Source organism: Xyrauchen texanus, chromosome 11 (assembly GCF_025860055.1).
Source record: "Xyrauchen texanus isolate HMW12.3.18 chromosome 11, RBS_HiC_50CHRs, whole genome shotgun sequence".
Lineage (NCBI taxonomy): Eukaryota > Metazoa > Chordata > Actinopteri > Cypriniformes > Catostomidae > Xyrauchen > Xyrauchen texanus.
Window position 1 is genome coordinate 6,529,062 of NC_068286.1, and position 27,011 is coordinate 6,556,072.

The following is a 27,011-nucleotide window of genomic DNA, read 5'->3' on the forward strand; positions in this document are numbered from 1 at the left end:
CAACACGCTGCAAAAAAGTTGGGAAAGTCAAGTTTTTACCACTGTTTAGCATCACCATTTCTTCTAATAACACTCATTTAGCATTTGGGCACTGAAGACACAAGTTTGTTAAGTTTAGCAAGTGGAATTTTACCCCATTCATCCATTATGCAGGTCTTCAGCAGTGCAATTGTACGGGGTCTTCGTACCACAAACTGCCCGGATTACAAGTGCACAGCTGCGTAAGCAGAAAGTACAGGTGCTAGATTGGCCTGCATGCAGTCCTGACCTGTCTCCAATCGAGAATGTATGGTGCATTTTGAAGTGCAAAATACAGCAACAAAGGCCCCATAAAATTGCACAGCTAAAGACCTGCATAATAGATGAATGGGGGAAAATTCCATTTGCAAAACATTGGTCTCCGGTGGCCAAATGGTAAATTAGTGTTATTAGAACAAATGTTGATGTTACACCGTGTTTGTAGCTCTAGAACTGTACAATATTGCTATATGAACACATTTGATGAAATGAATCTGAGTTTGACATAAGGTCCCTGTGACCCGCCCTTTAGGGTGAAGAGAGTGGGCAAAGTCAGGCAATATTGTTTTTAGCCTTGCAACAGGCTCCGTAGAGTCTGGACCATAATGACACCTGTCCTATAGCGTCAATGAGACTGTAGACTGTCAAGACAGATTGTCTTGTCAAGATTGTCTTTTCAATTTCAAGACTGTCAGCACAAAATCAAATGTAAATATTACTGGGGGACTGCAGTTATGATGAAGTCATAAAACAGGAAATGAGGCTAAATCTTGGAAACACTTGGTCTATCGAAAACAAAAGATGGTATGCGTCATTAGGACCATGATCTAAGGGTGCGTGCAAAGTTTGGTGACACAACCACTATTGGTCAAGAAAGCTAAAAAAAGTTCGATTTTTTTGCCCGTAACTTTTGAAGCGTTTGGTCTGAAATCTACAGATTGTATCGCCGCTCTGCCGTTTGTCATATTGAAACAAAACTTGTTAGGCATCATCGATACCATGTCCTGAGGAGTGCACCTGAGGAGTTTGAAGAGAGCGCCACCTAGTGTTCAGAAGAAACAATCTATTTTATAAGTGGGTCACTGACAAATAACAGCCTGGTGTCATGAAATGAATGTGAACATGACAACATTTTTGCAATTCAGAATGGATGTGCTTTATAACATGTTTTGCTGCAGGTTTCTAGTGACATTTAAAAAAAGATATCCTTACCAAATCAACGCCTAAACCTAAACATTAATGCTTTAAAATATGTATGAGATGTTAAAAAAGGCATCCTTACCTAATCAATGCCAAAACCTAACTGATCGTGTTTTAAAATGTAAACGTGAAATGAAAAAGCTAATTTTCTGAAGCAATCACATGCACTCTGTCGTGTCATAAGTCAGCTTGAGTTTCTGGCTTGAATTAAACCAAACCAAACGCATCAGGGAGGGGTGGACTGGGAAGAGAAAACTGTCCTTTTCTGCATATCGCTGCCCCCTTCGTCATATTGCGGTGCCATTTTGCGTCCCATTCATTTCAGCTTATCGTGGTCCGTTTCGTGACCGGCCCGCCCGGTTCTCCCGATGGGCTGTCCACCCCTGATCGGCCCCAAAGTGCGTAGGCCCACCGGGAAAATGCCCAGTATGCCAGATTACCAATCCAGCCCTGGCATCAGGTGAGCTACAACACAAGCTAATCATGTTGGAATAAGTGTATATATATGTAGGTGGGTCTGTAATACGAGCATTGAAATGTTTTGTTTTTCAAAAGAAATGTTTGCGTAAAAGTGTGAAGATATTATTCAATAGCAGGGTCTGAGTAATATAGAGAAAAATACGTCTTTATATAGTCATAAACAGCCATTAAAGTCATGATTTGAGTGAAAGTGAATAAAACACACAGATGTTGTAGCGCCTCTAGTGTTCATTTCACCTGGAAACTGCAGGGAATTAGCAGTGATAAAAATGTGAAATATTTTAAAACTTTTACTTGCACACAGGCCAAGTTTGTAGAAATGTAATCTCAGGGTTCATGTTGGTTTCATACAATTGAGAAAAATATTTTGAGCATTTTCTATAATATAAATACTGTAAATGTAAATTTAAACACTTTAAAAATGTAATGTGGTGTAGCCATCAAGTAAAAGGAATTAAAGTACTTTCATTGCACCTTAAATACATGAATGTACACAACTTAATCATTACTTTATACATTATTAATTAAAATTCAAACACAATTTTCTAAGTTATTTTATTATTATTATTATTATTATTTTAAATATCATGAATTTTTGAGTCAAGAATATCAAGATGTTTTATCAGGGTTACTCCATATGACCCAAAACTGCCTTTTTATAAAAAAAAGTTTTTGAACCACTCACAGTCTGGAGGGTCTAAAGGGGTCCTCCCTTTTTCTAACAAAATGGCCATTTTTAGTTACAACAAATGATTTTGATTTGGCAGACAAAAGTTTTTAAATGTATTTGTTTTTTGATATGGATAATATGTAATATATAATCTCTACATATTAAAAAAAAAATACAAATAAATTATTATTATTATGCAATAGGCTACTCATGCCAAAAAAAAAAAAAAAAAATCAAAAAATACATAAATTCAAAAAGAATTTCAGCATTTATTTATACCTTATTTTCCACTGGTTCAACAGTGAGACCACATGACTTTTTATTTTATTTTTATTTTTTATTTAAGCAGAGAAATAGCATAATGACATTGAACTCATTTATTGAAAAATATTAATTATCGAATAGGTGTTTTCAAGTAATTATTACGTATATATTAATTACGTTAATAGGTGAATTATTACATATTATGAATGGATTATTAATGTATTACTTTTGTATTTTTTTTTTAATGTAATATAAGAGTCACGTCATTGAACATATACATAATCTTTGTTAAAAAAAAAAAAAAAAAATGTACAAAGCTTATTGTCTTGGTCTCTTTATGTTTCTTGGCACAGGCAAATTGCAAAAATAGCCTAACCTATTTTGTCTTAATTTCGGCCATATTTCGACCATTTGTTCGTCATTTTGAATTTCAAACAAAATTGTTTTTTTTTACTATTCCTCCTAGAAACTGTCCAGCCCCAGACCAAACCGCACAGATATGACTGAAAATAATTTCCTGACTGAAATTGTGCAAAGTCACCAAGTTGACCGTGACGATCACGCGCTTTCCCTGAATTGCCCGATTTGTAGACAGTAAAAATCGAGAGTAGTTCACAGACTGTCTCCACCGAGTGTGTGGCCTTTAAGACAGGTGTTGCTCACAGACTGACCTCTTCATCTGTGTACATATGCAGTCCTCACACAGCAGTGAAGGAAAGTGCATGCCATAAAAATACCTAAGATAACATTTCACTGCTCTTATGCAGTGCGAACTTTGACCTGTTCTTTTCTTAACCAGAAGAAATAGGCTCCCGTCGATTTAGCAATAATTAATGGATTTGAAACTGCTTAGGTAGGTAAGTCATAAAAGTAATTTGAGCAACGGAGCCAAGGGGTGGTAACTCGGAAAGCAGGGCGTGGATACGCACCAAAACGAGTGTGATGGATGAATGGTAACCTTGCGCACCCGGGAGCGCATTAAACGCTCACGGCTGTGAGACCTCAAGGCAAAGAAATGAAGATCGGGAGTCAAACCGGTCAAACGATAGGATCAGAAAGAAGCATTTTCTCCCAGGATACAACAAAATCGCGCATATTACATTCACTTGATTTGGCGATGTGAACAACACGCGGCGTAAAAAACAAACAAACAAAAGAATAAAACAAAAACTATTAACTAAATGTTTAGTCGAGCTGTTATTGTACTTTCAATACGGCATGATTCCTCCGTTTAACATTTTATTTCATGCGAGGCAAAGACACTCATGGGATGTTGGACAACGAGTTTCAAATTCGGACACCTGAAGGCGCACTCCAAGGTGTCCATTTTCTTTACCATGATCCTAATTTTCACGTATTTATTCTATTGCCTCACTGGATACTGCGATTCCATGCCGACTCCACTGTACGTCCATCAGAGGTTTAGAAGCAAACTTTTCCCGAAGGAAGGGAAGAAACTTCAACCGGACGCGCACTGGAACATCTCCATCGTTCGCGAGCTCACCGAGTCCGACCGGATGGACTTTGATGCGAAAGACGTGGAGGATGAGAAACGGCAACGCGGTTTAGGTCATGAAACCTTCAACAACCTGTCAGTGTCCAACAACTTTGGGACCAAAGAGTTTCCCCAGGCGATTATTATCGGCGTGAAAAAGGGGGGAACGCGCGCGCTTCTGGAGTTCCTGCGCGTGCACCCCGATGTGAGAGCCGTGGGTGCAGAGCCGCACTTCTTTGACAGGTTCTATGAGAAGGGTCTCCAGTGGTACAGGTATGCCGTCTGTTAAACGATCCATCCATTTGGGATGTTGGTGTTAAGGCCATTTGTGGTGTTTGATAAGACAAGCGTCATTGTTTTTGCTCATAAGAGTTAGGGGCCGTTCACAACAAACGCGACTTGAGCAAAAAAATAAATAAATAAATAAATAAAAAAAATAAAGCAGACACATATAAGCTACATCACCTTCACATCTATTTGATGTGTGTGTTCACATCTGGAAGGCGTATATGTTTTATTATTATTTTTAGGTTTGCTTATCTGCAATAACTCTATAAGACATATGTCAATAATAGGCTACAGTGTGTCTCGGATGTCAATAAGACATTCAGCAGATGTTTTAAGACGTGTAAGATGTTAAGTAGATGGTGATGTTGGAGATGTGCGTGCTGGGTACCCTGATAGCACACATACATCTCCAAGACGTCTATTAGATGTAAGTGTTTAGATCTGGAAGACGTCTATTTTACGTTGTTTGCTCATCTGCAATACGTCTATTAGACGTGTTGTATCCGTTTCCTCACAGATGTCTATTAGACACTCAGCAGATGTCTTTGAGACGTTTATGTGCTCTTTTTGAAATGTTTTGCAGATGTTTATTAGATTGTGATTGTGATGTTTTCCAGATCAAAAGATCTAAAACAGACATCTCAGAGATGTACAGTAGGCCTATGTGTGCTATCCGGGATACAGTATATCAATACTGTATGTCTCAGATGTCAATAAGACATTCAGCAGATGTCTTTAAGATGTTTTGATTTAGATATGTTTGTAAATCTGATCTTTTAAAGATGTTTAGCAGATGATAGTCCGATTTTGATGCTTTCCAGACATCTCGGAGATGTGCGTGTGCTATCTAGGGTGTGAGACACTTGAAAAAAAAAAGGCAATGGACAAAGACATGCATCTAGCCTAGCCTAGCAAATGGGGGAGGGATAAAGTTACCTTAAATTGGTAAGTATTATTATTTTGGTAAATTGGAATATATTGACTTTAACTAACCTGCTCAGCAATAATCTCTTCAAACTGTTGCTCAGTCATGACAGTACTTGGCTTGAAAGAAAAGTCACCATAAATTAAACCGTTCACATGGCTATAGCTCCCCTTGTGGCAATGTTGAGAATGCAACGCGGACTGGCGTTTGTTACAATCCTTTTTGGAACACAACAACACATCAAATCAAGCTTGCAAACAAATTGCATCTGCATTCAACTTACTTGCATATAGTATGTTTCCCCATTTAGTAATGCATGGTGGATGATAAAACGGGTGAAACAAATCCATAGACTTTGAAGATAGACCCTAGCCATAGGGACCAGAGTATATTGGGGGGAAGTTTCTTTTGACTTTGCCTGTAAGCATCCAAGTACCAACTATCCAAAATACCCTAAAAACCACACAGCAACATGTTTACAACCACTCAGAACACGTTAGCAACCGGATTAGTCTTAATAGGTTCATTTGCATGAATTTTTGGGGAATTTGGTGTTTATTATTTCTTTAATATTTCTGCTTTTTAAAAACAAATCACACATAATAGCATCATGCATCTAAATGCATCTATTTATGCATAATATGCATTGTTTATAACCCGGTAACATACTTAGAATCGTATTGAGCGGTAATTAAGTCAACCATCTCATGTCTTATCACATGGATTAGCTCAATTTAATTACAGAGACAACAGTTTAATTTAGGCAGACAGCACAATATTGCTCAATAATTGCTGAAATGCATAAACAGAAACGTTAATGCAGTCAACATAAAGTATTCCAGCAGAGCACATTTAGTTTAATTAACCCTTCATAGGGTTTACACACTAAAGCATCTTATTTTATTAGTCTGATTGCAGATGAAAGTTAGGTTTTTACATACAGTACATATAAACCTTTTTAGACCCTCTTTAGACAGTTTAGACATTGATTATTCCTCTCTATATTAATGCCACTTTGTTCAGTAATATCACCTGCCAACAACCCTCCCAGCTTAGAGTCATGTCTCATCGGCAGGACATTCAAACTTCTGTCAATAAAATGACTATCAGTGCTGCTTCTGTCACTCTCCTCAGATGAATGAGAGCGATGTGGACTAAATCAGTGGTTTAGTCAGCAGGGAAAAAGGGTGCTAAATGAAAAACAATAAAATGCAACTAAATGCATAGTTAGGACAGTAAAATAAATAGGTTAATATACTTTTAAAATGGATGAGATAACACTTGCCACATCTGGGCCATTGAAGGCCATGTATCCAATCAAACTATACAAGCTGCAAAACGACTATGTAGGTAAGTTTGCAGCTTTCTCTAATGCACACGCACACTCACACTCACACACACAGGGTTTTGTTCCAGTGTATAGCCACTGCCTTATGTAAACAAACCACCCATGTAAGGGCTTTTTGAAAAGTATAATTCAATAACAGCCTTGTCAACATTCTGCGTATTATGTGTGTATATGCAGATGTGCAATGACAGCTGAGATATTGTGCTTGCCAGCTGGGAGCTGACCATGAAAGTGCGTTGTCACAGTATAACAGAGCATGGTCACTAAGTGTGTGTGACAGAACAAGAGTGAGTTCAGAGAGAGAACATACACAAATTTCTCCTCAGTGACCAGGTGCTCATATACCTATACTATGATGTACAGTAGTACTTATAAAGTGATGCCATTGTAAAGTTATTAATATGACAACAATGATAATATATAATGGTGCAATTGTTGTTGAGTGTGTGTGTGGGGGGAGTTGGATGGTGTTCGCTGTCCTTTACTGCATATCTGCAGCGGCTCATTGTTGCTTATCGCAGCCCATTCGGCACGTTTCGCGACCGAACTAGCCCGCTCAGTTCTCCCGATGGTCATTCTGCCCCTGATCGGCCCAAAAGTGCGTCAACCCAACGGAAAAATGCCTGGTATGCCAGATTACCAGTCCAGCCCTGATGCTAATTAATTAATACAATCAATTTTATCACATATATCAATATTTGTTGAGAAAGGCCCCCAAATAGAGATAATTCTATATAAATGATACATAACAATTGAAATAGTTGTTCTTATGTTCCATCTGTGCTATTTTTAATAATATTGTCCGTTTATGTATGCGTCAGACGAATGCTTTTGGGGCGTCTCAGTGGTTTTCAGCATCATAAATGCCACATTTTTAAGATGTTGTGTCAAGTGATTAGCATTTTCACGACTCCATAAATCACTATCTGGAATAAAGGTCACCTCCCAATCAATGATCTGTGCAGACTTGCTGCTTATCGATTTCTCCGTAACCAACTTTATTGCACTTAGGCATAGGGACAGTTAATTAACCTGTGCATATTCAATCTTGCTGACAAACTACTGTTGCCCTTTTCATCTCATGACATTCTTTATGGTGCTCCAAGGTATCAGGTTATAAAGGTTTATACTTCAAGAGATGTTTTTAAGAGAATGGTTGTGTTTTGCTTTAGGTTTATTTCCTTGTTATCTTATTAGTGTTGTATAGCGCAGAGTGTCTTAGAACTGACTAGAAGAACTTGTAATATTCCTATTGTTGTCAATGATGATTTTTTTTACTATATTTCATTCAAAAAGACAACATGATCACATGGGAAGTCAGCATGCTGTTTACGAAAGTTCCGTTACCCTAGGATCGGCAACAGTATGCCGAATCACTGACATGCCCGATCTCCCATCGGACATATTTGGAACGGCTCAACAATAATTACTTTCCCTTGTGGCTCGACTGGCCACAGTTCAATCCCCAATGAAACAAGGAAGCAATCACATGTGTATAAACAATCACGACCGAGAAAATGAGGTTGCATTTTTGTTCTTAACATTGCATTTTGTCTCTACTGATGGTTAGGGTTAGATTTTGGTTTTGGTTGGGGTGGTAGATTAAATAAAATATGCACTTTTCTTCACTGTTAATCTGAAAACAACTCTTTTTACAACTGGCTTCTGGCAACATCTCCTGGATATAGATGGATGTCACACTTGTTTATATGCTCTGAAACACTTACAGCTTAAGCCTTAAGGCAGTGTTTTCAAATTCGGTCAACGTATATCAATTTCGGCTAAAGAAAAATCGGCACATACTTGCCAATTTTTATGTAAGATCAGGCTGAAAAAGAATTCAAATAATGCATTGTTATAAATAATAAATAAAGACAATGTGCATAACTAAAAAATCTTAATGGCCCTAAAAATTCACTTTATTTTCTGTATGCAGACTATAATTTCTTATTTAGTGCTTTTATTTTTTGGAATAAATAGGACAAGGACATTTTCTTGACAGTGATGACTATACAGTAATATGACTTGATAAAAATATTATGTGGCCTATATTTGTCAAATATGTCTATTTCTGAAAATAAATTACAGAACAAATGAATGGCATTCAAATGTTCATCCATTGCCAATGAAATACCATCCAAATACCAACAAATAGTCTTAAAATACCAGCAATCATTGCAGTCGACACAAAATCAGACTTTTCTTCACAGAAAATCCATCTCTGATGCTAATGAATACAATACATTTACATTATACATTCAGTTTTTATTTTAAACCCATACATTTCATGATGTCAAAGTGCTGATTTGACAGGCTTGATTTCCCATAGGACCCAGGTCTCTAACATTAAACCAGTCATTGATTGATCAGGGTTGAGGGTAGTGGTGTGGAAGGGCCCATCTCCGCACACATCAGCGTCACAGTCCAGAGATAGATGTGTGGCACTAGCTTGTATCATAATGAAGAACAGGCCATGTTTGTAAAGAGCGACTGACCATAATCATATACTGAAGCTGTTTGATCAATCTCTTGCTATTAATTCATGTTAGAACTGTTTTATTGGACCACTGAACAATCTTAGATCTCACTGATTTCAGTCACAGATCTACTAACCCATTCAGATGGAGCAACTTAATACATTTGCTCAAAGGACTCATCATGACCAAGGCTGGAAAAATGTGACCTGTGACTGGGAACAGGTGTGCTAGTTACATAGCGTCAAGGTGGTCTTGTTTTCAGTAAGTGGCGTGATTGTCCTTGACTAGTCCAGTACGGCAGCTGTTGCCTTCTGTGAGGTTTGATATTCATGCATCATTATGACAGACTTAGCTATTAGCTAATTTACAAGAGAGATAAAGACAGAGGTGTTAGCTTCTTATATTCAATGTGATCTCTTTGGCTTTCATTATTATGTGTACATAAAGTGTGCTGTACTTCTAACACACATATATTTTAGTTACTGGCAAAAGCCATCTCCCATCAAACATCTCTGCATCAGTTCACATGTGTTTACCTTGTCCTGAACCGCTACTATTAGCAAGTTGTGTGAGATGCATCAGAGACACGGGTTCTGGCTCATAATCAATTTTGAGTGTGATTATAAGGTTGCATTTTCATTCAAGATTACATTGTTTCTCTGATAATGGTTAGGTTTCGGGTTGGGGTTTGAGTGTTTGGTTAGTAAAATATGCATTCCTTTTGACTGTATTATATCAGTTACAATTACAAGCAACTCACTTTACAACTTGCTTTTGGAAATGTAATCTAGAAAATGGAGCTTGCATGTGCACATACATTCAACTACAATTCCAGCTTCAGTCACTAGGGGCAGTGATTCGAATTTTAAGTCAGCACAGACTGATTTCTGATGAAGAACTTTCAACCGAATTCACAGCGAAGTCTGTTTATGCAACGCAGTTAACGCATTAACCTAATTACTATAATTGACATTATAACGGTTTCATTCTTTTCTGTCAGAGAATGGTCGAAACCATTGGAACAGCAATCATAATACTAATGTTTCAATTCAATATTTGTTGAGTTGTGATGATAATTAAATTCAGCCACACAAAAAGTGCAAATAATTTTACTTTTACACTTATCTCATTGTGAAGTCAGAAACATTAGGTTAAATTCGGTCTGTGCTCATTGAAATTTGAAACACTGCCCCCAGTGGCCAAAGCGGTGAGCATTGTTGAGTATATGGGCTTGTGTGAACTCCATTTTCGGGGGTGAAATTTCCATGGAGGTGCGCCAAAAGCAAGTTGTGAAGCAAGTTTTTTTGTACATGATGTAATAAAATTTTTGTACATGATGTAATACATTTTTTTGTACATGATGTAATACATTAAAGGGGTCATGACATGGGTTTTTTTATTGTATTATTATGTTCCCTTAGGTGCAATTATAGTATTAATATATTTTTTTTTAAGAAAAACTTTTAAAATCTAGTAATTTATGACCTTTTCCCACCCTGTTTCTCATCCTCTGATTCAAACAGTCTGTTTTGGGGCGTTTCCAATTAAGACTTCAGTGTTAACGCCCACTGTTATGATTGGCTAACGTCAGTGCCTATGTATCAATTATTGACGCCTCCAGCCAGAACAATATGCAAGTAAACTAAGTAAAAACACTGTGATTATTCATAATGAATGAAATTGCGCTTTAAAAAGTAGTTTAAAGTTTAAAATAGATTACTTACAGTTTAGCGTCGTCGTTGTTCCCAGAATAGTCGGCACGGACTTATCTTTGAGCAACAGTTTTCTGGCAAAGCCAGCATCATATTGAGATTTGTTCTCAAAACAGTCATCCTTAAAATGTACAGAACAAACGCTCAAGTTAACACTGCCGTGACTGGGACGTCCGCAAAAAATAAACTGCATCCATTTTTCCCTGACGTCTGGATCTTTCGACAGCTTATTCAGAGTTTTTGTTTGACCACAGCCAGGAACAGCACATCTGTGTGGCATCGTAATTTTCCTGTGCACAAGTAGTCTTTGTCAGAGCTCGCTGTCCATCGACTGAACAATTGTGAAGCGCACGGCGATACGAAATGAGCGTAGTTGTCTTGCGCTGGAGGCGGTCATATGCAAACGCTGTTACGTCACTTCTAACCGACACGTCACTTCTAACCATGAATCCAGAACGAGCTGTATTTTGAGCTTGATTAAATAAATGATTCGTTTAGAATGGGGAGGACGTCTTAAAATATTAAACTTGCAGGACGTTTTAATGATACAAAGACCTCTTATATACCAAAAGATCAAGGCAAATTTGGTTTCTCATGTCATGACCCCTTTAATACATACAGAGGAATGCATATTTTATCAACTGTACCACTTAACCCAAACCCAAATCCTAAACCTAATCACCAGTGGAGTAAAAATGTAGTCTTAGAGTGAAAAATGCAACCTCCGAATTGCGCTCATCACTGAACATGCGAACGCAATTACTTCCTGGTTTCAACGCAGGGTTCGAACCTGAGTCTCCCATGCTGCTAACGCAATGCACTTCTGGTTAATCTAGAAGGGAAGGTTAACATACTTGAGCCAATGCAAAAATGTCTGATGGGAAATGGCACATGTCAGTGAGTTGTAAAATATGGTTGGTCCTACGGTACTGGAAATCTCAGAAACAACAGACTGTCTTCCTGTCTGATTATGGTGTTACTGTTATTAGTCATTTATTGATAAATGAAAGTCCCGCTATGGGATTGTGCCTGAGTACTGAACTCTGTCACCTGTGGTGGTACCCTAAGAAGGGTACTAGCCAACCCAGTCTCACGACAAGTTGTAATAATTAGTACAAGATGACTTATACAGAAATGTACGACTTTGACTCACATAGAGAAAATTCTACAAATTAACAAACAATGTTTTTACAGTGTTTCCTAAATTTAATCCTGTGACTAAATTTAAAGGATGGTGGGGCCAGGCCGTGAGTGTGTGCGGCCGGCCCCCAATTGGGCTAATCAGAGAGAGAGCCACAGGCAGCTGCCATGTGTTTATGTTTGTGCCATTTAAGTTTTCATTAAACATTATTTTGACTGTTCAGCCGGTTCCCGCCTCCTGCTTGCCCATCTTTTACCATGTTACATTGGTGCCAACAACCGGGACCATCATAACAGTATAAAGGATGGGCAAGGAGGAGGCGGGAACCAGAAGAAGCAGCAAAGTCATAAGTGGCAGCGGGGGCGTACTTGATTTTTTTGTCCCGGGTTTCAGCACCAGTGTAACAAACTTCAGGCCAGGATCGGAAGGAGAACACAGGAAACTGGTTTCTTCGTCTCACAGTTACAGCTTTTAATTAATAACCTCCAGCACTTTACAGCTTCACAACAACACAATAGTTCTTCAGCTCAACAACAGGTCTCTTTGTCCCTGACTGTCTCATATTGTGCCAACACTAGACTGGCACGTGTTTCACTTCTGTCTAACTGGAGGTTCTGTGGCCATCTTTATGCCACTCTCCCCATGCTCACTGAAATTAGAGACAGGTGTTAGACATAATTTAGCTCAGGTGCAAGCGCCCTTACCGCTTTCTCTCCCGGACGGGTGCTTGACCACGCCCCCGCTGCCACATCATATTTAACGAAAACGTAAACAAAAAGTCACAAAACACACACACTGCAGCTGCGTGTGGCTCTCTCTCTCCTGAACCTTAGATTTATCCCTCTCTTCGGCTGATTAGCCCAATTGGGAGCCGGTCCTGTATACTCACATCCCGGCCCCGCCCTCCTCCTCCTCCTCATCATCACAAAACACTAACTTAAACCTAAACCAAACAATAAGGTGTTGGTTTGAGGCTAGCTATAAGTAGTTTGAGATTGCTAAATTCTGTTTGTTGAGTGGTTGGTCTCTATGGGAATAAAAGTTGTACAAGCCAAGTTGTACGATATCTTTCGTTTTTCGCCATCTCTTGCGAATTATAATGATTTGTCATGAGACTATTCTGGCAATTACAGTTCCAACCAGTCTTTAGGGGATTCGTCATTTCTAAATGTACATTTTTACAGTACACTGTACGAAAAAGGCTTTTAGATGCTGTCAACATGTTAATATTGTAAGTTTCATCCAAGTGTTTATATAAACTTTACAGTCAAATATGATCTCTGTGGTTTGACAGCATTGTTTAACAATTTTTCATGAACACACCTGTCTGTGCTGACAGTCTGTGAGAAACAGTTCTGGTTTGATTGCTTTATGATGTGGTTAGCTGTATAATCATTCTCTAAGAAACAACTATTTGCACTTAGCGTCACCACACATAGGTGTTTTGCAAGTTCTTTATTCAAATGCAATTGCCATAGGCCTTTGAGTTAGTGGGAAATTTACAGTCAAGGCCAAAAGCAAGAAAAGCTTTGGCTTCTTCCAAGTTGTTCTCCAACCCACAAACTGCATACATACATTCTTAACAACTTGTTTTTGATGCACGGCTTCTCAGCAGAAATGCCTAGACTTCTACTTCTGAAATATACTTCAGACATCTCAAGAGACAAGCTCAAACCATTTCTTTGAATACAACTCTTCCAACAAGCAAAGTATGATTAACCGGGCAATCAAAAAAGAGGTTTTCAACCCCTTTTCCCAAAGTCTCTGCTTGTGGATTGACTTTATTTAATGTTCAGCAGAAGAGCTGCAAACTTTCATGTTACTGACAGTTGAAACTGCACATATGGTGGGCTGATAACCAAGCCAGGGATGTGGTTTCCTCCAGCCCAGTCTTAAAGCTTCATTATGCTGTTACACACTCCATATTAAGTCGGTTACATTTCTGTGTGGTGCAGTTTTAAACAGATTTCCATTGTACAGTGTATTTACTATTATATTTCATTACTTCTATTGGAGCTATAGATGTAATGTATCTGGTCAGATATTAATTGACATGTGCTATAAATTTAATTTAATTTTTGGCTTTCAGTTCAGTTGACAATTACAAGACTTAGACTTAGTGTTTACAATGAACTATATATTATGGTGGAGTATGAAGTGAATGCTAAGACATACTTGCCAAGTTTATACCATTGAATTTTTGATGCCAATCCTTGGTGAGCATTTAGCAATATCCTGATCCTCGACTGTTTCCAGAAACAGTGAAACATCCTGAATCCCAGATGCATTCTGGACAAAGAGGCCTCATTTATAAAATGCATGCACGATTTGATCCTAAATCCTATGGATTTGATCAGTGGCATTTCTTGGCATAGGTAGTATAAGCAGTGGCCTTGCCTGGGAGTGCCCTCTAGGGTGCCTGGCCGAGCTGTGTCACACCCTGCTATATATACATATATATATATATATATATATTTTTTTTTTTTTTTTTTTTTGTCAGGTGGGGGATGGCTCATGTCTTATCTTGCCTAGGGCACCATGTGAGTCAGGACCACCACTGGATTTACATTTACATATATGCATTTGGCAGACGCTTTTATCCAAAGCGACTTACAACACACTTATTACAGGGACAATCCACCCAGAGCAACCTGGAGTTAAGTGCCTTGCTCAAGGACACAATGGTGGTGGCTGTGGTGATCGAACCAGCAACCTTCTGATTATCAGTCATGTGCTTTAGCCCACTACGCCACCACCACTTGATTTGAATAGTGGATTTATGATTTGAAAATGAAAAACTGATTAGGTTGAAAAGTTGAATAATGACTTAAATATCGGGAAATAGTACGAGTAAATGTTCTCGAAATGGGATTTTCTTTTGTGCGTAATGAGCATCATATCAATCATTCTTAGGAACAGTTGGAAAATTGTCGTAAGTTCACATTTAGTGAAACTGTTAAATGTTTCGTGTTAAATTAAAGAACTCCAGTTGCATATTTGGGTGGTTCAGTGGTTAGCACTGACACCTCACAATGAGAAGGTTCTGGGTTTGAGTCCTGGGCCATACTGTGTGGAGTTTGCATGTTCTCCCTGTGTTCATGTGGGTTTCCTCTGGGTGCTCTGGTTTCCCACAGAAGTCCAAAAACATGCAGGTTAAGTGAATTGGAGACTCTTAATTGCGTGAGTGTCCCCCAGCCACTGGTTGTTGTGTCAGGAAGGGCATCTGGTGTAAAACCTGTGCCAAGTCAAATATGTGGAACACAGAGGGTCTGCTGTGGCAACCCCTGACGGGAGCATCCGAAAAGAAGAAGAAGATTTCTTTTATGCATGTTTCCAAAATTTCTGTTTATTTTTCTTTGGTTATAGACCTTAGTCAGTGTAGACAAAAAATACATTTGCGATTGAAAATGTGGCTATGAGGGATAGACCTACAGCACATGTATTGGGTTGTTGTAGCGTTAAATACCATTGTGTCAATCGTTTAGCAGACTAAACATTGAAAATAGTGTCATGCCAATAAACATTCCAGTTGACGAAAAAAAACAAAACAAGAAAATATGGGTTGTGACTTTGCACATTTAGATATAACAATCCCACTGTGCTATATATCTATATGATGTCATAAGAAAATACGTATTTTTCTTTGGTGCTTTTTTTGTAGCAGACCGTTTTTTTGCAATTTAAAATGAGGCTGTGAGGGAAAAATTCCAGTAGATGATAAATCTAGAAAACATAGATTGTGTTGTTTATATGATGCAACTTTGAACATTCAGAATATAGCTTTGTTTACAGTTGCGTTTACTCTGACTAAGGTCTATCATGTGTCTTTTTTCAGCTGAGATCTTCCTCCTTGTTATTTCCTGTGACTGATCATAAACACAGTATCAAACATGCTGATCTGAAAACAATGATAATTAGGAGATTCAGAAACTGTGCCCTTGTCTCCTCGCCTGTGAACCGTCATAAGAATGTCTATGGGACTGCTGCATTATGATTTTTTGCTAAATTTGCAGTCTAGCCTTGGTAGAAGGGCTCTGGTTTTTACAAAGCAGAGTCTGAGTTGAGGTTAAGGGGGCTGCTCCACCATTACTGAGAGAGAGTTGTTTTTAGACATGCACTTTTGCACTTAATAAAGTTTCAACATTTACGTTTACCTTCTCATCTGCTTTGTGTATCATGACAGTAAATAGTGTTCCACTTGATTGTTTTCGGTTCTATTTATTTCATATTTTTACGGAGTGAGAAACGCTCCAAACTATACAGTGTGTGAACTGTCTGAACGATTCAGACCATTTTGCTAAACCGTTTGAATTATTCTTTGAAGGAATCGACTCAAATGACATTAAATCATTGTAAATCAGGCACGGTCACAATACTATTCCAATATTATTAACAATAATCCAAGAAATCCAAAACAGCTCTTTAAAACAATAAATTATCTTCTCAGTCCACCTGCCCTGACGCATAAAAACAATACTGATGACCAGTGTAACAAATTCCTTGACTTTTCACCACAAAAATAACTACCATCTGTGCTAACCTAATACAACGGAATGTCATTCCATCCATCACCCCAACCTCTGTAGCAATACTCTCTCATTTCACTCTTCCTACATATAGACAGGTTGAGACTCTCATACACAGTATGAGACCCTCAACGTGCTCATTGGACCCTTTTCCCACTGCCATGATCAAATCAAATACTAATTCTTTAAGTCCTCTCATCACTACTATCATTAACTCTTCCCTGCAATCGGGTCATTTTCCAATCTCGCTTAAAACTGAGCTTATTAACCCTCGGCTTAAGAAATCATCCCTCGATCCGGATATCTTCACAAATTATCGGCCCATTTCCAACCTTCCATTTCTCTCCAAAGTTATTGAAAAAGTTGTTTCAACTCAAATTCATAATCATCTTCATTCACATAGTCTCTATGAAAAATTTCAGTCTGGTTTCCGCTCCGGCCACAGCGTAGAGTCAGCCCTGGTCAGAGTCACAAATGATCTTCTTGTGGCTGCTGACCAGGGCTCTCCATCTCTCCTTATTCTCTTGGACCTCACAGCCGCCTTGACACTGTTGACCATACCATCTTACTCCATCGTCTGCAATACTTCATTGGCATCTCACATACAGCACTTCAATGGTTTCGATCCTACCTGACTGATAGAGTTGAGTATGTGGCCCTGGGGGAGCCAGGTCGAGGCCCTACACAGTTACTTGTGGAGTGCCCCAGGGCTCTGTTCTCGGCCCTACTCTCTTCTGCATTTATATGCTCCCATTGGGCCACATCATCAGCAAGCATGGCGTTGCCTTCCATTGCTATGCTGATGATACTCAGCTCTATGTCAAGCTGGACCCCACATCATCTACACCTTCACTCTCCACTCTAAATGCCTGCCTGGAGGAGACAAGGGCATGGATGATAGATAACTTCCTCCAGTTAAACAGCACCAAAACAGAAGGTCTCCTCATTGGGACCCCACACCAACTCCGATCTTCCCCTGACAGTCTACTCATTTGCTGGCCATGATATTTCTTTGACGTCCTCTATAACAAACTTGGGGGTACGATTTGATGCCCACCTATCATTTAACGCTCACATCCAACACACCTGTAAAACTGCAATTTTTCATCTCCGAACATTTCCAAACTCCGCCCCTCCCTCTCTTTTTCAGATGCAGAGATGCTGGTGCATGCCTTTGTCTCCTCCAGGCTTGACTACTGCAATTCACTCCTTGTTGGGATCCCTGGCAGGAGCATACAAAGATTGCAGTACATTCAGAACTGCGCTGCCAGGGTCCTGATGGGGGTTCCCAAATTTGAGCACATCACACCCATCCTCCAAAAACTTCACTGGCTCCCTGTTAGACTCAGGATTGATTATAAGATCTGTCTCCTGACCTATCAGTGTGTCTACGGTAGCGCACCAGTGTACCTCAAAGAACTCATTACTTTGCATAATCCACCCCGACATCTCCGCTCTTCTGACAGCCACAAACTCCAGGTTCCTAAATCCAAACTCCAGTACTATGGGAGACAGGGCCTTCCAGGTAGTTGCGCCTCGCATGTGGAATGCTCTCCCTAATCACCTGAGGGCTCCACAGTCTACAGAGGTTTTAAAAATAAATTAAAGACCCACTTATTTTTAACTGCTTTTTCTTAAACACACCCTGTTCTAGTTGTCACCAATTGTTCTTAATTTTGTTATTAAGTGTTTTAATCTATTTTATTGTTTTTTACCTGTGCACTTGTAGCACTTTGAGATATGTTCCTTCATGTGTAAAGTGCATTACAAATAAAATGTATTATTATTATTATTATTATTATAAATGTAAATCATTAAATGAAATTTAATTCATAAATCGGGGCATTTCTAGTTTTGATGCTTAACAGGTGGAAATAAAGGACACATTACATGATTGCTAAAATATTGTCAGGGAAAATGTTTGGGGGGGTTAGAAACATTTGCTGGGGGTGCTACAGGGGTGCTATGTACTTTCTTGGGATGGCTGAAGCACACACTAGCCCCTCCCTTGTGCCGCCTCTGATGTTGGTGGTTAGGCCCATCCAATGAGAACCTCTGTTGTCTATTCAGCTTGAAGAAACCTAAAGGGCACCTATTATGGCATTTCAAATGTTCCTAATATTGTTTTGGGAGTCCCCAACAACAGTTTTACATGCATGCAATGACAAATAACACTTTTGTTGTCTTATAATATGCATTTATGTTTACCTGATTTGCTCACCGACTCCCAAATGATTCGTTCAACGACTCATTTTTCCAAACCCCTCCTTTGCGTGACGCTAATCTGCGGTGATTGGTCAGATGACCCAGTCAGTTGTGATTGGTATACTCTGTGCAGAGATTGTCGGAAACGGAACGCCCATCACCGCTTTGTAGTAAAAAAATCCAAATCAGAGAAGGAATTTGAGTTGATTTATGTTAGCGATCATAGCCCAAAGTTCGGTGGTAAACACCCAATCAGTTATTGTTTGCGTTAGCCCAACGCATAAACATATTGATAAAGCACTGCATTACTACAAGTTATTGCTCTATTCTTTATGACAACTCCAATAACATCGACAAACATTTCACATATTTCAAAAAAATTGACATTGGAGACCTAGAAGCTGCGCTGAGCGTAACGTACACAACACACACAAATACTTATTAAGCATGCTAAAAAACACATAAAAGCAACAATTATTAATAATACTTACAGGTTGTGATTCGGAGGAGGAAGCTGATCCAAATAAACTTGGTACTGAACCTTCCTTCAGTATCAACCGGCTCGTGAATCCACACTTGAAAGCATTCATGTTCGTAAAGCAATCGTCATTAAAATGACGCGAACACAGCACAAGGTTCGAGCTATACTTGTGTGGTATAGTTGTAAATATAAACTCTATCCACTGATTCTTCACATGCTCGTCCCTGGGCAGTGAAAAAAAGGTCGCTTTTGATATGCACTTGAGAAAACAGCGTCTTGTTGTCGACGTGATGTTTTAAAGTTTTCCCTGGTGTCTGCGCGCGCAATGAGTGGGCGCGGCCAATTTGATAATTTTTCGTCTTGACGTCACAACGAAAAGGAAAATGACTCGTTGGAAAATCGATTCATTACATTGACTCAGAGTCGACTCCTACTTTTGAGAGACAATAACTTTTTTTACGGTGAACTTTCATATATAAAACTTAGCAGGATGTTTTTGTTCACTTAAATCTATGTTACACACTACATGAAAGGTAATTTTCAAAATTCCATAATAGGTGCCCTTTAAGCATGCAAATATGACATGGTGCTGATCTTCCACCTAAAAATAGTTTAAAATCATTGCATTAGGTTGTGCGATAATTTTCAAGATATGGACCACACTAACTCAATTACGCAATTGGCTGCTCACTGCAGATGTTAACCAGCTGATAAGGTCATAGCGATGGCTGTTTTAGATGAGATTTAAAAGTTGGAAGTGTTTACATTTAATGGTAGTTGTCTTTTGCGACTATTGTCTTTTCATCTTTGGGTGTGGTCATCCTACTGCCGGTTCAGAAATAAACCCACGGAAACACACAATCGCACTCTGAGAGCAACAGCACTGATTTTCCCACATGATAGTGAGGGCAGAAGGGTAATTAGTTTCTCTCCCTTGCACACACACACACGCACACACATGCACACACACACACGCACACACACACACACACACACATGCACACGCACACACGCACGCACACACAAACACACATGCACACATGCAAACTTTATATTCTATCCCCTATATGCTGCGGCTCAAAAAACATGACCACGAAATACACAACAAAATGTAGCACGTTGTTTTTTGTACTGTTTTTGACATTTTTCTGAATAAATTAAAGTGATTACAGTTTTTTCCAATTGCTAACACACAATTTTGCAAACTAAGCTGGTTTTATCAAAATACTTAACACAATTCACAAAACCACACACCCAAACTGCAAAATACCTCATATATCCTGCAAAATTAAGCACTGCAACCAAAACTACATATAGCATTATCAAAATCAAACGTTTGCACGAAATGACACACACTTCATTCATATTACCAGATTTTTGTCTAACCAACTACACACTGTTGTGCATAATGAAAAGCACTCTCATCTTTAGTATGCTTTGCCATAAAACTAAAATAGTTCAAATTGTAGAAAATTTTTCAGATTGTTCACATGCACAGAAATATTTGCAGATACACACACATGCTGTTGAAACATTGCACAGCAGATATATTTACATTGGACTGAACAAAAATATGCTCACAAAAAACAGTAAACTGAAAAAGAAAAAAAAAAAGAGGCAAGAAAAATAATTAGGCAGCATCTTGCCGCACAGCTGGATCTTCTTTGGCCATGAACTCCTCTACCAGCTCTACCCCTACATCTCACTCTTCCTCCCCCTCTCATTCTCACCCTCCCTCTTCCTCTTTCTGCAATGTCTTCCATTGTTGTTGTAAAACAAATGGTGCTCACCTGTGGTCTTTTCATAGTGCTTACTTCCTGATTGAAGTGCTAACCATTAACCATTGAGGTGTTTGGCCAGGTGGCACATGTATTGGCCAATTAGCTCATGTAGTGTTATTTTGAATGGCAGTGTTTTGAAATGGCAAACATGTGACTTTATGTCAGATTGTTGTGTCTTATGCAGAGAACTGTTTTCAGAGCATTTAAAAAGTGCCATTTTGAAATGCAAAATGTGTGTAAAGCAGAAAATGTGTTTAGACTTTTGGAGACTTGAGAAGTTTTGCTCTCTGTGTGTCAGTTTAAATAATTGTGCTGTGCATGTCATTTTAGTGTGTTAGCAATTGGAAAAAACTGTAAATTGATCTGTCTGTTACAAATGTTATATTGTAAATACATTTTTAGGGTTAGGTTTAGGGTGGGATAAGTGGCTCAAAATATGAGGGTGGTCTGGGCTTGTCTTTTGATAAGTATATTTCAGAAGTAGAAGTCTAGGCATTTCTGCTGAGAAGCCGTGCATCAAAAACAAGTCCTTAAGAAAGTATCTGTACAGTTTGTGGGTTGGAGAACAACTTGGGACGAGCTAAAGCTTTCTTGCTTTTGGCCCTGACTGTAACTTTCCCACTACCTCAAAGGCCTATGATATATACTGGATACAGGTGTCTCAGAGTCCCAGAAGAACATTTTATAGCTCATTTTAGAGCTCAAGAGACTTAATCTTGGTTTTGGCTCATGAAGTGTTAACTTTCAATTGTTTCCCCAAATATTCATTATCCATAAATATTCATTTGGAAAATAAGAATAGACACACATCAGACAATTGTTGACATTCTGTAGCTATCAAAGGTGGACAGCAAAGCAGATACTTTTGAGAATTTGATGAGAAAAGTTTGTATCGAAACCTTTGACTTCAGATTAGAAACTATCCTGGCAAATGTAAGCACAGTTTGAGACATGGTTGACATATCTTCTGAAACAGGGGACACATGTGAGATATCATTTGTGATTTTTCTGTCCTAAGGGCGTGTTTTTCTCCTGCTTTGTCTCTTTGCATGTTTGAGCAGTTTTATGTTGCTCACTTGATTCCAGCTGACATTTAATTGCTTCCCACAGTTTCTGGAAGCTTCCATTTGCCTCTGTAATGACAAGCCTGTTCTGAATGAGAATGCCCCGCTGTCCTCTTAAGTGCTGTGTTTCAATACAACCTGTTTTTAAGGATGTTTGGTGGATCTCAAACAGAGTCATGAGAGTGAAGGTTTCACTCGGATGAGCTCATTTGTATAATGTCTAGTGGTTTTTGTATCTGTATTATGGGTTTAAAACAAAAATATAAATAGTCAAGTAGCGGTATTTCAGCAGTTCACAGCGGTTTGAGTGTTTGAGAGAGAACGACATTATCTGTGCAAGAAATAAAACTTAGAGCAAAAATAATCATAACAATATACATGTAAAAAATCTAAATTCGAGCAAAACAATTAATAAAAAAAATAATCTACCAATGGTGTAAGCAAATGTTCTTGAAACTAGCATAAGTACATACCCACAAAAATGATAAATATACCTTAAAACTTGACAGAAATGCCAAAAAGTTTAACTTCTTACACTCAAATGGATAATTTTAAGATTTACATGAAATTGAGATGCGTAAATCTTAAAAATAGTCAAAAATATTTTTGAGTGTATAATCATTGAATATTTTGCCATTTTGGTGAAGTTTGCATCAAAAACTAGTGTCTTTCAACTTACATGTATGCATTTTGGCAGACACTTTTATCCAAAGCGACTTACAGTGCACTTACTACAGGGACAATCCCCGGAGCAACCTGGAGTTAAGTGCCTTACTCAGCTTCCAAATTGGGCATTCCAAAAAGGCTGTGGGGATTGAACCAGCAACCTTCTGATTACCAGCTCAGTGCTTTAGCCCACTACGCCACCACCACTCCACCAACTTTGTATGAGCATTTAACACTAAGCAATTTTAGTGATCGCATTGAAACGTTCAACTTTTTATAAATATTGAATATTAAGCAATTTTAGAGGATTTAGTCATTTTTGAAGATTGTGTTAAAAGTAGTGTATTTATCTTTCAACTTTTAATAAGCTTTGAATTTTTGTGTAGCTTTACAAAATCAAATGTTTCCTTACCCTATTGGCAGATGGCTTTACTTGATTTTAAACAGTTTTTGCTCTATTTAAGTGCCATTTTCAAAGTGTAATATAATTGATACATTTTCAAATCACCTAGTAGAAACATACCACTAGAAAAACCTCACGCCCAAAATAAATACATAAATACATGAAAATAAGGAGTTAAAAATAAGATATTCAAGCTACATACTCTAGTCTGAAACCAATTATATTATAGATATTGCTTCTTAACTGGATTTATCTTTAAGGACAATTTGGATATTGGATATTTAAGGAGGGGGTGGGGGGACAGTTGCTAGGGAGGGTAGAGTCAAGTTGGGCTAACCTCTTAGTGGTCGCTATAATGTGGTTCTTGCTCTCGATTGGGTGTGTGGTGAGATTTGTGTGGATTCCACACTTGTTATGTCTCCGCGGCAACGCGCTCAACAAGCCACGTGATAAGATGCATATATTGACGTCTCAGACGCAGAGGCAACTAAGATTCCTCCTCTGCCACCCAGATTGAGGTTAGTCACTATGCCACCACGAGGCCTTAGAGCGCATTGGGCATTGGGCATTCCAAATTGGGGAGAAAAGGGGAGAACCCCTGTATACTGCCCGTATAGCTTATGCATAAGATCCTTACCCATTCCGGGCCCATAGTGAGCTGGTAATGGAAAGCAACTTCCTCTCTGAGACTCATTGCTACCAGATGTGGTAGAGATCAGGATGGGAACATCCCGGGTCACTGCTGCCAGACACGAGGGGGTGTTCTGTCTAGATGTTTTCCTCTGATAATGGGAGAAAGCTTATATCCTGCGGTTCATATACATGAAAGGGAGGGAAGATACAACTCAACTGATTCAACTGTTATGATGTGTATTACGCAAGGAGCTTAGAGGAAGAGTGCGTTTATATGTGATTTTCAGGCCTTATGGATATTCTTAAACCTGTGACAATCAGTATTAAACCATATTCTTACAATAACAGTTTTCCATGGATAGTTTGAGTCTTTACAACAATACAAATACACATTGAATCAGTCATGCAGATCGCCTGTAGAAAAGAGAAATCACTAGAGAGATCTTATAAATATCTCAGTTATTACTGTTAATGTGATTCATTGGAGAGAACATGGAGACATTTTATGAAGAGATCTCAATAATGTTTCATACTGTGGTCAGATTTGACAAGTAGGTCTTGTGATATAAGAGTAATAATCTATAATAGTAATAATTTGAAATAATCAAGGCTATTGATGTTTAATACAATTTAATGTTGTTTAAACATACAGTTCATAGTAATAGACAGAAATATCTACTTATATACCTTACTTTACATTTTTACAAAACATTACTGTAAATAATTATATTTAATACTGTAAATCATTATAGTATATACATTTTGTAAAAACGAATATACCATAAATACTGCATATTTTAATGATAACACAAACACATCTTTCAATCAGGCTAATGAAGTAATTAATCTAACAATCTTAACGCTACTTGCCATGTCGCGAGACAAGGAAGATCATAAAGCTAGTCTTCTGACACAGTGTTTAGCGAACTTAATGGCCTTAATGGAAACTTATTGTTCCTTAATTTGGCAATCGTTACTGACAATTAATTTAATTTGTCATTAAACAATTTCTTTAATGTGCCAGCTAACATGCTAACTGCTAAGCCAAGGCTAGCGTAGGACTGTTCCTTTTAATATCCAATTTTGCAACAGGCCACCCACAGCTGTGCTTTCAGTACTAGTAAACAGAAGAAAATTTTTGCCAGATTCAGATCTGATAAACTCATGTGCCGCTCCAGGCTAGCATTCCCGCTGCAGACGCTAATGCTACGCTAGGTGTGATCAAAACAAACAGCATGGATGCAAGCCACTTTATCTCACTGGCAATAGCACAGGTTGTAATAACAGTCACCTGATAACAAACAAAAACCACAAGAGCACAACTGGTAAGAGATCAAAGGTTGTCAGACATTGCTGGTCAGCTGTTTTGCAAACTGAGGCGAAATGAATTAAAAGGGATTATCTTGCTATGCTTTTTTAAATTAGTGTTTGGGCCATTGGCATAGATTAAAATGAGCCCAAACTATTTGTTGATTACAAGCATGCTCTCCCCAATGTCAACATGATGTCTGCACACACAGCTTGTGGCATTATGGCTTCCATTAGCTTGATTACCCCAAATTAAACCTGCACTTAGCAATGTGTACATAGCCAAACAGTACACTGTAGATGCAGGACAGGGGATGACACCATGGACATTAACCAAGAGATTGTGAATCCAAATTAAGATGTTGCCATGTACTGTTTCAAGGTCACATCCCTAAAAGCAGGCCCGGGGATCATGCATTGTGTAAATGCACTCGAAACACAAAGTATTAAAGAAATGCTGGAAAGTGCCACTCTCCACAATGTTACTGTATCTTCAAAGCCAACGTTAACGCAAAGTAGGAAGTTCTGACATAATAATTTTTTCTCCTAATGACATTACAAATCCATGGCCCAGTGATGTTCTTTAGGTAAAATGGGTCTGAACTTACAGAAATGCAAAACAAGAAGTCCATTGGCCAAAGCAGTAAGTGTTGTTGGGCGCATGTGTGAGCTCCATTTTCCGGGTGTAATGTCCACTGTGGGGCAACAAAAGCAAGTTGTGAAGCAAGTTTGTTTTTCAGGCTGTTGTACAGTGAAGATGAATGCATATTTGATAAGATGTAGCCCCAACCCAAATCCCAAACCTAACCGTAACCATCAGTGGAGTAAAAACGAAACGTTAGAGGAGAAAAATGCACACTCATCAGAAATTATGCCAATGCAATTACCTCCTGGTTTTGATCCTGGGTCTCCTGTGCTGCTGACACAATATGATTCTTGTTGTGCCGCAGGGATAGGTAAATACACTGGAGCCAATGCTTAATTGTCTTATAGGAAATAGCACTTGTCAATGAGTCTGCATAATGTGTCCAATTCTAAGGTACCAGGATTCTCAGAAACTACATGCTAACTTTCCGTGTGATTATGTTGCATCTGCCAAGATCCAAAATGGACAAAAAACTACAGAAAAGCACTATAGAGTAGTTCATACAACTTAAAGAAACAGTTCACCCCAAAAAATGGCAAATTCTCTCATCATTTACTCATCCTCATGCCATCCCAAATTCTTTCTTCAGCAGAACACAAATTAAGATTTTTAGAAGAATATTTCAGCTCTGTAGGTCCTTACAATGTAAGTGAATGGGTACAACATTTTTGAAGATCCAAAAGCACAAAAAGGCAGCATAACAGTAATTCACAAGACTCCAGTGGTCAATCTATATATTCAGAATGATATGATAGGTGTGAGTGAGAAACCGATCAATAAGTTCTTTTTATGATCAATCTCCACTTTCACATTTTTCTAGCTTTGGTAGCTTTGGTACCCTTTCACTTGCATTGCGAGCTGAGATATTCTTCCTAAAAATCTTCATGCACATCTGGGATGGTATGAGGGTGAGTAAATGAAGAGAGAATTTTCATTTTTGAGTGAACTATCCCTTTAAGGACAACAATAGCTTTGGTTGACAAACTAAATTTAAACATTTACTCACTGATCTTGCCCTCCATTGTAGTTTTAAAATTAAATATGGCAGCTTTAGAGGCGTCACATTAGATTTATTGTTTTTTCTTTTTTCTGTGTGAACAATTCCTTAAAAAGCATGGCAAGTCCATTAACATGGCAAATCCAATTTATTGCTTCTGAAGTTACCCTTCATTTCACTGTCAACTATCCATTGACACTAAACAGCCAGTCAGTCTGATTCCTCTTGTTTTTGTCTCTGTGGTGAAGCTGAGAAGAAGAGCTCTCTTGGAGCAATATGATAC

At 38.5% G+C, this 27,011-nt stretch overlaps 1 protein-coding gene across 1 annotated transcript in view; it reads left to right on the forward strand.

Moving 5' to 3' along the window:
- The first annotated feature begins 3,751 nt into the window (after positions 1 to 3,751).
- The window catches only part of si:dkey-121b10.7 (heparan sulfate glucosamine 3-O-sulfotransferase 6), a 30,029-nt gene continuing 6,769 nt past the window's right edge, over positions 3,752 to 27,011 (forward strand). Inside the window, exon 1 of the mRNA XM_052137483.1 lies at positions 3,752 to 4,400. Within this exon, the coding sequence (XP_051993443.1) occupies positions 3,898 to 4,400 (503 nt within the window). The 5' untranslated portion in view covers positions 3,752 to 3,897. The remainder of the gene's footprint in view (positions 4,401 to 27,011) is intronic.